This window comes from Streptopelia decaocto, assembly GCF_964273445.1.
Source record: "Streptopelia decaocto genome assembly, chromosome: 18".
Classification (NCBI taxonomy): Eukaryota; Metazoa; Chordata; class Aves; order Columbiformes; family Columbidae; genus Streptopelia; species Streptopelia decaocto.
The window spans coordinates 8873859-8885895 of NC_138673.1; the positions used below are offsets into that span (position 1 = coordinate 8873859).

Consider the following 12037-nt stretch of genomic DNA (forward strand, 5'->3'; position numbering starts at 1 on the left):
GGGGATCTGTTTCTGTCCCTCTGCTGTTAATTCTTGCAAGAGAGGGCAGTTCCAGTGTGAGTTTAGCTGAGAAATTATACCCTCCCGGTACTCTCTTGATTACTTCTGTCAAAGCCTACGGTCTGAGAAACTGGGGCAGCTGGGTTAAGGAATCCCCATTTATACAAGTTAAAAAAAGTAAACAGTAAATGGAGAGTAGTGTAACAAACACTTGGGGTATCAAAAAACAACTGTGAAAAGAATCTGTCTTAATGTGCTAGCCCATTGCAGTTTAACATATTGCTTACAACCTTCACAATGGAGTTTGAGTGACTTCTGTTACACATTCCAGGAGACTGGCAGCCTGTTACAATCAGGGTCTGGACTCCAGAATAGGCTAATTTACCACGATGGGATGAAGAAAGTTGTGGATTTGTATTACACGCTCTCACCTGACACCGTATCTGATCCTTTTCCTGCTGATTGACATTTTGAATGAGCTCTTTGAAGCAAGTTCCAGCTTAATTAAAACGTTTGCTTGGTTAGCAGTGATCTGTGAAAGCCTATGATAAATATTGAACCGGGTTCACCTGCTGGTGACTGGGAGAGGATAAACAGCTGCTTTGTGTACTTTAATCAAGAGGCTGCAGCAGCAGCAGAATACGGTGCTTTTTGAGGGCTCATAAAGGAATAGTTGAAAAGCTCTGGTAATGTCACTGCCGATATCTCACTAGATTTGCCTGTGTGATATTTCACACAAGAGGTATTCACCGCTCTATCATTTAGGTGGCTTTGTAACCGGGAAATGTAGATGAAGATATGAAGAACTCTTATCTCTTTGTGTTTCAAAGATCATAGCCTCAGTGTTTGTTTAGCTCTGGTTTACAGGTAAGACAGGTTGGTGGACTTGATTATTCTTCTTTAAATCAGACTTTCACATTTTTGCCGTATAAATATTGATGTGATAGGCTGTTTTATCTACCCTCTGACAGAAGTAAAAACAAGCTGGATTAGCCTAAGGTCCATATAGTCTGGTGTCTGATCTCTGACAGCATCTGTTACTGGATGCTTCTGATTAAACACTGCAGAAAGTAGAGAAGTATCTTTTTTTTTCCCTCTCCCAAATGATAATCTCTATCCCAGATTGAAACAGCTGAAACCAGACTCATTCTGAAGCTAGAGGGTATTACAAAATAGTTTTCCATTATCTTAATTATTTCTACTCAGCCTCCTCTGATTCCTTAATAAACTCCATACTGGAGTTACCACTTTGCTTGTGCTGTAGTAATGGGAGATTAACAGCACATTAGATTTCACTGTGTGATCTTGAGAATAAATTCTTTTTATAGAAATATACAATTAGAGTAGTTTGGTTTTTCATAAAAGAAGCCTGGCTCCATCCTCCTGACACTCACCCTTTAGATATCTGTAAACATGAATGAGGTCACCCCTCAGTCTCCTCTTGTCCAGCTCCAGAGCCCCAGCTCCCTCAGCCTTTCCTCACACGGGAGATGCTCCACTCCCTTCAGCATCTTTGTTGCCCTGCGCTGGACTCTCTCCAGCAGTTCCCTGTCCTGCTGGAACTGAGGGGCCACAACTGGACACAATATTCCAGGTGTGGTCTCCCCAGGGCAGAGCAGAGGGGCAGGAGAACCTCTCTGACCTACTGACCACCCCCTTCTAACCCACCCCAGGTACCATTGGCTTCCTGGCCACAAGGGCCCAGTGCTGGCTCATGGTCATCCTGCTGTCCCCAGGAACCCCAGGTCCCTTTCCCCTACGCTGCTCTCTAATAGGTCATTCCCCAACTGATACTGGAACCTGGGGTTGTTCCTACCCAGATACAAGACTCTACACTTGCCCTTGTTCTATTGCATTAAATTTTTCCCCGCCCAACTCTCCAGCCTGTCCGGGTCTCTGGATGGCAGCACAGTTCCCTGTTTAACCACGCAGCTCTCCTGGCTCCCTTCCTTGACTTCCTACGTGTCGGGATGCTCTGATCTTGTGCCCGGTAGAAACAGTCCCTGAACACTAACCAGCTATCTTGGGCCCCTTTACCTTCAAGCAGCCTTGCCCATCGCATTTCCCCCAGCAATTGCCTGAAAAGGCCAAAGTTTGCCCTGCTGCAATCCAGGGTTGCAATTCTGCTTGCTATCCTGCTCCTGCCACAGGAGATCCTGAACTCCACCATCTCATGGTCGCTGCAACCAAGGCAGCCCTCAACCTTTACTGCTTCAACCAGACCCTCCTTGTTAGGGAGGATGAGGTCCAGCAGTGCACCATACTCTTTTAATTATTTCCATTAAAAAGATCCATCATAGAACAGCCTTCTGTTTGTTTATGTGGATATTTATTTGAACTGCACTTTTGCAAAGTAGCTCCCTGATTGGTCCTAGTATTTTTCTCTTACTTTTATGAGGCTTAGCATTAGCAGTGAAGTCTTACTGGTATGGCATCATCTTGCAATTCTGGGTATTCTTTTTACCTCTGAAAATATGATCTGACTTAAAATTCAAAGATGAAAATGTTCTTAAAGGCCCTACACAGTAACTGCTTCAGTTATATTAATTGTTTGCATGGTCAAGTGGTTGTCGTTATTTCAAATAGCGTAATAGACTATGGATGATGGAAATATCAAGGTACAATTTGCATTGCAGTTTTCTGTGTGAGTACAAACCCAGCATTGCCACATATGTAACATATACCATATGTCAGCTGTTTCCTGCTTCGCCGTTGACAAGAGCCCCATTCATAACTCTTCTTTTTATCCTTTCGGTGAATAAGTAATGATTCAATAGAGAAGGCAGGATATTTGGAACGGGCTATTTAATGTGGCAGCACACCGTAATGAAATCTGCTGGTACTGGCAACTTGAGAGGGGAATGTAACAATTCCAGCATGGGTGTAACTTCATCTGCTTGGAGGGCCTGTTTATTTGGCACATCAGTGAACCTTTTATCCCCGTGAGTGACAGCTCCAGCAGGGTTACGTTTGCGGCCGTTCCAGCACGTATTGTAATATTTAATGGCGGACAAGGCTGAGTAGGACCGAGGGTAACACGAACTTGCTTTTCCCCAGGGCGGAGGCTGCAAGACAGCCTGATCCCCAGAGCTGTGGTGTAACACACGGCACGACTTAGCGTTTGTTTATCATGGATAATCTTACTGATGACAATTAAAAGGGGAGGGAGGAGTATTTGAGTGGGCAACTACACGTTGTTACTTGCACTGTCACCTGAAAACCAAATACGAACTCGCTTACACTAGAAGAATTCATTATTTTTTATGGGAGGTGTGTGTGGACATGGTTACTCATGAGTTATTTTGTTTTCTGTGTGTGTTTTCACACTAATTATTACAATGTCATGACAGTTGTTCCAGTATTTTACATTATGAAAGATGTTGCTTCTCAAGAAGAAAAAAAACTTGCTTTTAAAAATATTTTACAGGATTAGGTTCTGTTTAGAATTATTCCCTAGTTTGTCTTGTGTTTTCGTGGTTACTAGGTGGCCCATGATACAGTGGCATGGCAGGTATTTTTCTAATGGAGAGTATATGATGGAATCTGTTTTATCTGCAATCGGATTTCTTTAAACTGTCCAGATTCCTTCTGCTTGCTCTAAGGAAAAATTTACTTATTTTAATTTGAGAGTCTGATCTCAAGGTTTCTTCATTTAAGGTGCTGGACGCTTCTTGGTCTTTAACGGGAGTGTCCTTATGCTGAGGCTTAAATGTGAGATGTTTATTTGCATTACTCACATGTGTAAATACTCCACTGGGATAATGATTCTTTCTACGATTGAGTTATGATAAAGTTGTATCTGCTGATTGCTGGAAGTTTAAGATTTTCAGGCATGAGGACATGGTGTGTATGCTCTTACATTTTTAGACTTCTTGTAGTTTGATAGGCCAGCCTGGTGATTTAACAGGCTGTCTCGAGCTATCCTAGAGGGCATTTTCTAAATAGACCGTAAGCAGATTTAGCACGTTCATCTTACCATGGGATTTTGTTAATCTTTTTTTGTTTTGGATTGCAGTCTTCTGGTCCTTGCACTGAATGTTCCTGTTCTTCTGGAAAAGAAACTGATAAAGATACTAGTAACACAAAGAAGAAAGAAAGTGGAGATCAGTCGTTCATTCCTAAAATATATTTTGGAACGCGCACACACAAGCAAATATCCCAGATTACTAGAGAGTTGAAGAGAACAGCGTATTCCAGTGTCCCCATGACAATTCTTTCTAGCCGGGATTACACCTGTATTCACCCAGTGGTATCTAATAGTGGTAGTAACAGGAATGAAATGTGTGTAGAATTGCTGGAAGGAAAACATGTGAGTAATTTTGTTTCAGAAAAGGAGCATTCATTTAAACATATTAAACTGGAGGGTAGTTGAACAGTTGCAATGATTAACATTTTTGATTTCTTTATACTATGTTGGTTAAATGCCTCTAGAAATTTGGTTTAAATTAAATATTAATTGTTAGAAAATGTTGATACATGGTATCAATTCTGAAAAAATATACGATGATAGGAACACTATTATATTTATGAATGCTTGGTTAATGTTCTTACTAAGACTTAAATGTCTTTGGTTGTCTTTTGGGGAGAAGGAAGAAGTGTCCTTTATCCATGTACCTCTTTGGAACATGGATTTGCCTGTTTTCTTTCTGACATGATGTGGTTTTCATGATTGTCTGACATAAAAAGTAGCTGTTAGAAATGCTCCCAGGAAATGAAGTCAAATGCATTTAACAACTTGGACAATTTAGGCTTGCTTGTCTTTCATTATTTTTTGTAACCACTAACTATCTGTGTGCATTTGCTTTTAGGGCAAGTCCTGTCTTTACTATCACGGTGTTCATAAAGTCAGCGAGCACCATGGCCTGCAGTCTGCACACAACATGTCCCAGGCCTGGGACATTGAAGATCTCGTGCGCCTGGGAAAGAAGCTTCGTGCTTGTCCATATTTTGCAGCCAGAGAACTCATGGTGGGCGCAGATATTGTGTTTTGTCCTTATAATTATCTCCTGGACCCGCAGATACGGGAGAGTGTAAGTATGTTTGTGAGAAGATTACAATAACTGAAGGGGAAGATAGAAACATAATGCTCAGTGGCTACAGTCCACTGAAATCCAATTTATATCCAAAATATTATCTACAGAATAACTCCTGGGTTAAAGAATTGTTTTTTCTCTCTTCTTGAGCCCTGTCCCCCACCCCCAAAATGAGTATTTCTGTAATCCAGGTAGCACTTCCACTGGTGTCATACTCTCGCAGATCAGCCACGTGTGTCTTTTCAGTCAGTGGAAATGAAACCTTTGCAAACATCACAGTTGTTTGGTTTATGGAGAGTATAGTAGGTTCAGTTTATATTCATTCAGGCTGAGATAAGGCTTTCCCCACCTCCCTGCCCCAAACCCCCTGGTTATTTTCTAGGTTATAGAAATTGTATCAAAAAGCCATTGTTTACACTGTGATGCAAACTACACACTTTTTAACAGGATCCTGTTAGTTTTTTGTGTTACCATCTTTCACTTTATTTTACTGGGATAATAATTTTCTTTTTTAGATGGATATTAACCTGAAAGGCCACGTAGTCATTTTAGACGAAGCCCATAATATTGAGGACTCTGCTCGAGAGTCAGTGAGCTACGGAGTTACAGAAAATCAACTGAGAGCTGCTCAAGAAGAGCTCGATTTCATGGTCAATAACAACATCAGGCAGATGGACCACGGGCCCCTCCGGGCTGTGTGCTGCTCTTTGACAAAGTAAGGCGACTCTTTATAATTCCATTTTATCAACTCATATTTTTTTAAATTACATCAAGATTCCTTTTGCTGATGCAATTTTTTGGTTACTACGTTGCATCAGATAAAATGCAACAGCCATCTACTTCAAACTGTGCAGTCAGTGGTTCTTTCTTCAGTTGAGGAATCCAGAGGGGTTTCTTTTTTGAAGAATCTAATTCTCCTACTTTGGATACTTCAAATGTTAAATTTTAGGAAAATATGAGAGCAGCATGGCTAGAGGTTTGATTGCCTCAAGCTTTTTAACCTTATCAGAAAAACTAAGGCTGATTGTCTTGGCAAATCAGCCAACAGCAGAAAAGCAGTTGTTGGAAAGCACAAGACTGGGTGTAAATAGCCAGTAATCGGTAAAACGCTGTTGCATAGTGACATGGCTTTGCCAAACGCATGGGTAATTAGAAAAATCTAATTTCAGTTATAAAGATCCTGGGCCCTCATTCCAGAAAGCACTTAAGCATGGGCTTAGTGCCATAGAGGTGCTAAAATGACCCTTTGGAGGAATTTGAAGAGATGTCAGTAGAAGAATCCTGGCCAGCTTTTCTCATGAGGTGCAGATTTAGTGGGACAGAGTTCTGTGTTCGGTGGAGGAGGATGTATCGACAGTGGGATTATTCTGATTGGGAGGGAAGGAGCAAATATACTTTCTTGAATCGAAGGCATGTTTGTAACATTTGTTAAGTCTTCCTGAAAATGTTGCATGCACCAGTTTTCACTTCAAAAGTCATAGATACCTTTCTGGGAATCAAGCTGATTTTATTTATGCTTACTCAGAATCACAGAATGTCAGGGATTGCAAGGGACCTCAAAAGCTCATCCAGTCCAATTCCCCCGCCGGAGCAGGAACACCCAGATGAGGTTACACAAACAGGACAGGAAATCTGGAACTGAAACAGTCCCTAAGCCTTGTTGCTCTAGTTTCTGCTGATGAGCTGGTTTTACAGGTAGATGTTTTGAGCGGCTGCAGGAATGACAGCTGTCGTTCTGATGCCGGCAGCCGGGTGATGGAACAGACAGCTCCGGCATTTCCCGAGCAGGGCAGCCCGCCCGCTTTGCCAGGCGCAGGGAAGGGCTTGTAACTCTGCAGGGATGATGGAGGACGCGTTCAGTTAGAGAAAATTTTTGCTCTGCCACAAATGAGATGATCTGCATGTTTAGGTCACGCTTTCAGAAAGTCCTATCACATTTTGCATTATACATATGACCTATTAGAGAGCAGCGTAGGGGAAAGGGACCTGGGGGTCCTGGTGGACAGCAGGATGACCATGAGCCAGCACTGGGCCCTTGTGGCCAGGAAGCCAATGGTACCTGGGGTGGGTTAGAAGGGGGTGGTCAGTAGGTCAGAGAGGTTCTCCTGCCCCTCTGCTCTGCCCTGGGGAGACCACACCTGGAATATTGTGTCCAGTTGTGGCCCCTCAGTTCCAGCAGGACAGGGAACTGCTGGAGAGAGTCCAGCGCAGGGCAACAAAGATGCTGAAGGGAGTGGAGCATCTCCCGTGTGAGGAAAGGCTGAGGGAGCTGGGGCTCTGGAGCTGGAGGAGACTGAGGGGTGACCTCATTAATGTTTACAGATATCTAAAGGGGGAGTGTCAGGAGGATGGAGCCAGGCTCTTCTCGGTGACAACCAATGATAGGACAAGGGGTAATGGGTTCAAACTGGAACACAAGAGGTTCCACTTAAATTTGAGAAGAAACTTGTTCTCAGTGAGGGTGGCAGAGCCTGGCCCAGGCTGCCCAGGGGGGTTGTGGAGTCTCCTTCTCTGCAGACATTCAAACCCACCTGGACACCTTCCTGTGTAACCTCATCTGGGTGTTCCTGCTCCATGGGGGGATTGCACTGGATGAGCTTTCCAGGTCCCTTCCAATCCCTGACATTCTGGGATTCTGTGGTACAGCAGAAATATTTCTTAAATAAACCTGACATGTTATGTCAGAGAAAGAGATTCTATTTTAATCCTTTTTCTTTATTGTGAAGATATTATATGATGATAAAATATAGATGTATAGGGATAAGTTTTCCTCTCGCTTCAATGAGCTGCATCAGGAGCCATTCTGGAAACATTGGTTCAACAGTGAAAAACCAGCAGAAGGAAGAGCAGAATTTTTCTACTTGGATGTAGTAACATTTCTCATCATCACGGAAGTCTGGTGTAGTTTTTGAGGTCTGTTTTATTTTGTACCTGCAAAGCATCTCTAAATCTCTGAAGTTAATGGTGAAATTATTTCTCTGTTTTACAGCTGGTTACGGGAGAGCTCTAGTCAACTGGTAGAAAGAGGGTATGAAACCTCCTGTAAGGTTTGGAGTGGAAAAGAAATGCTCCCTATTTTACACCAAATGGGAATCACTGGTATTACTTTTCCCATTTTACAGGTAATGTTGTATGCTATATAAATGAGTACCGGAGCGCATAATGTTTGTGTTAAAACATCTTAAAATGTACATAAGATAAATGCTAACAGATCTTTTAATTTACTGCAATACTGAAAAGCTGTGTGAAAATGATACCTGATGAAAACCAGCAGTAATCCACTTGGGCTACTGGAATTGGTGGAGAATCAAGGTTTTAAAGGGTCTAACTCATCGTGTACCATTGAACCATCAAGTCACTGATAGTTTTGTCTGTTCTATCCATCTGCATTTTTATTGACCGTTGAAATGTATTTACACTATTTTCAAGCTTTTCTCTTTACGTAAGCCAAATATGTTAAAAGTGTTACTTTTCCTTTCCAATTCTGTCTTCAGTTTGACTTTGTAGGTGTATCAGGTGAACTTTTCAAACTGTGCTGGTGATTTTGTATTAGCGTTGGTTTTGAGAAGATACTTAGAATGTTGTTTCTGTGCAATTTGTTTGCCTCTTGCAGAAACATCTTGCTACTGTTCTGGAAAAAGAAGAAAAAATATCAGTGCTTGGTAGAGAGGAACTTATTGAGATACCAGTTGTGAGCCCTGCCACTCAGATTGTGCTGAAAGGGTTATTCATGGTGCTTTTATTTCTTTTTAAAGATAATAGCAGGTCAGTGCAAATATATAGCCTGAGCTATGTGGTGGTTTTTAATTCAGCTGCTTTGCCAAACTGCCTCTTTCATTTGTGCAACACCTCGGTTGTGGTGTCTGGCTTCTGAGCAAAACTAACATTTCCAAAAGCTTTGGAAAATCTATTTATGTGGGAAGAATTTAAATACTACCTTTTTTTTATTCGTTCCCAAAGGAGTTCAAATATTGAAGAAGTTTATTTGAAGGTTAGGTGTACAGTTTCTTGCCAAGTTAAATATGCATGGGTTTTGTTTTTCTGCATAGCACTTATCATTTGTCTCTCTTGCTATCTTGATTACTAATGCCAGCAGTCACTAAAAATTTCAGTTTCAAACTTTGTTGTTGAAGATTCATTATTGTAATTTTATACTTTCAGAAAAAAAACAGTGAAACTTTATTTTTTTAATACTTAAATTGTAAATGCATTGTAGCAACACTGTCTTTGCCTTGTATGATCTTAACGCTTAGAGTTTGATTGCTTAATTGTAGTGTTAATCGATATTTCTATGTCCCTATATAGGTATGCAGATGACTACAGAGTTGCTCTACAGCAAACCTATGCCTGGATGAATGAAAACCAGCCTGATGTTTCAGAGACAAGCGCCTTGGTTACAAGGCCCAGGCATAAACGGAATTTGCGGCAGAAAACCATGGTCCACGTGCTTAATTTTTGGTGCTTGAATCCTGCTGTGGTAAGTTGAGCGTCGAGTAGGAGACCTGAAATCATTTGAGTGACAACAAGTACATAAAGGATCTTACAGTGATTGTATTGGTTGTCTGAGTTTCTTCTTTTCTTTCCCCAACGTAGGCATTTTCAGACTTAAGTGATGTTAGAACAATTGTTCTGACATCTGGGACACTCTCCCCAATGGATTCATTTTCTTCGGAACTTGGTGTGAAGTTTTCTATTCAGTTGGAGGCAAATCACATTATTCGGAACTCACAGGTGAACTTTCGCAGTGTTGTTGCCTCTCTGGAGGTGTCATGCTTACCATTGTAAAAGAAAGAATGACTGGTAAATAAAAAACATTACAAACCCATTCCATAAGTAAAGAGAAATGTACAGAATGGACTATTGCTTGGATTGATGCGATTGTGCAGTAATTTCAAATGAAAAAAGGGGCAATTTTTAGACACGTACTCCCCTAGAAAAGTCACACTATTTGGTAATAGCCACCTTCTATCAGTTAGTGCAGTTTCTCTCCTGTTTTTAAGTACTGAAATTAATTTGTTTAGAAATATCTGAGTATTTTCTCTCACACATAACATTTCGTTGTTTGACATCATTTAATCCAGTTTGTATTGCCTATGTAGAATGAACTTTTTTCCCGTGAAACACGCCAGGTTTGGGTTGGCACCGTGGGAGCGGGCCCGAACCGGCGGAAGTTGTGCGCAACGTTCCAGCACACGGAGACCTTTGAGTTCCAAGATGAGGTGGGAGCTCTCCTGCTGTCCGTCTGTCAGACCGTCGGCCAAGGAATTCTCTGCTTTTTGCCATCCTATAAGGTAAGGAAATCTTAATTCATATTTGTCCTTTAAAACCACACACACTCTACTTCAAAATGGACTATATAATCTGTTGCGCTCACATCAACGTATGTAAATGTTTACAAAATAAATGTAATAACACATTGTGCTGGACCACTCTCCGTCATCTTTGCCAAGTCTTGGGAAACGGCTGCCCAGGGAGGTTGTGGAGTCTCCTACTCCTAATGAAATAAACTTTATGTGTAGAACTCGGCAGCAAGAATGCCTTTGCATGTTCTTTGTGTTCTGTTTGAACGCACTATTTATACAGTTAATTTCTTCTTTCCTTGTTTCTCGTTCCATTTCCCTGCCCTGGACATTCTAGTGTGTTTTTCCCAGTCAGGTGGGAATTGCCCACTGGCATTGGCCGAAAGGAATCAAATTTCTCAATTTCAACCTATGTAATATCTAATTTCATTGTCAACAGATATCTAATTATGGTTAATCTGTACCTCACAGTAGTTCTGCTTTCTGCTCTATTAGCTCTTATTGTTATTTATGGTCAGCTCTGAGGAACAGGAATATAAACCTACAATATAATTCTGTAATTCATGCCCATTTTTCTTGTGATGCTGGCAAGGGTGTGGCTTTTTCATTTGAAACCATCTTTTATGATTTTAAAAAATCCTCTCAACAAAACAAAAACCTCTCAAAAAACAAAACAAATCCTGCCAAATTAACAAAAAGCCCAGTAAATAGAAATCAAAGCTTCAGACCACTTGGCTGATCTCTAAGGTTCCTTAACAGAGAATACTTGAAAAAATGAAATAAACAGGATTTCTTCTTTTTTACAAGACCTTTATGTTAGTTTTATTATTTAACAGAAAAGGCTGCAAAGCCAGAGGGTTTTGTCTTCACTGGGTGTGTGTAAAGAATCTCAGTCGTCAGTGCAATTACTGACAGTAACCATTAGGTGACCACATTAGACCGGGTAATATACAATCACTGAAAAAAGCAGATTACTGCCTACAGATTTATATAACCCGGCTCACAGAACTCTGCGCTTATATGCAAAGTTAACAATCTGGAAATAAATCTTGCATTCAGTTTATTTAAGAATTGAAATGGGAGCATATTTCAATTTCTACTATCATGGTTATCCTTTTGCTGAAGTGAATATAATGTTGAACAGTACGTGATGGTCGATCTTACGTATACAGACCTGACAAACATTTATGTTTTTATGAGAATAGTAATCCGAATTGAAAGTATTGAGAGACTTTGTAATGACATTTAATAAAGCAGGAGGTTGCTGGGCAGCTCTGGGCCCCTTCCCCCTCGCTGCCCTTCTGCTTTGCTGAAAGGTCACTCGGCTCAACATGTCGGGTGGTTTTTTCCTTTGCGGGAACACTTCCACCCTCCCAGTGAAAGTATTGATAAATAGAAATTGCAGACAATTGAAGGGTGATATTTTAAAATCACATTCCCAATATGTTTCTATGGATGCCCTTTTTCATTCGGCTTCTTTTATTCTGGGCTGGGTTGCCTTTATGTCTGAGATTAATATGTTGAAAACACAGAATAATGTAAGCATAAGCATATTAGTACAGGGAAAACAAGGTCTTTTTCTTTCACCATCATACAGAATATTGCTTACCTGCACATTTGCATTTCAAAACTGATTTTCAGAGATTTTCATGGGGGAATTGCTAGGTCTTTTTAAAAAACCGCAACTCTTAAAGAAATAATTCA

The 12037-nt window shown here is 40.9% G+C and overlaps 1 protein-coding gene across 3 annotated transcripts in view; it reads left to right on the forward strand.

Moving 5' to 3' along the window:
• The window catches only part of BRIP1 (BRCA1 interacting DNA helicase 1), a 46750-nt gene that overhangs the window by 5845 nt on the left and 28868 nt on the right, over window positions 1-12037 (forward strand). For all 3 annotated transcript variants that reach the window (XM_082068368.1, XM_082068370.1, XM_082068369.1), the window contains 8 exons: window positions 4016-4309; window positions 4809-5030; window positions 5549-5748; window positions 8023-8155; window positions 8647-8798; window positions 9339-9510; window positions 9627-9764; window positions 10163-10324. In XM_082068368.1, coding sequence (XP_081924494.1) covers window positions 4016-4309; window positions 4809-5030; window positions 5549-5748; window positions 8023-8155; window positions 8647-8798; window positions 9339-9510; window positions 9627-9764; window positions 10163-10324 — 1473 coding nt within the window. The remainder of the gene's footprint in view (window positions 1-4015; window positions 4310-4808; window positions 5031-5548; window positions 5749-8022; window positions 8156-8646; window positions 8799-9338; window positions 9511-9626; window positions 9765-10162; window positions 10325-12037) is intronic.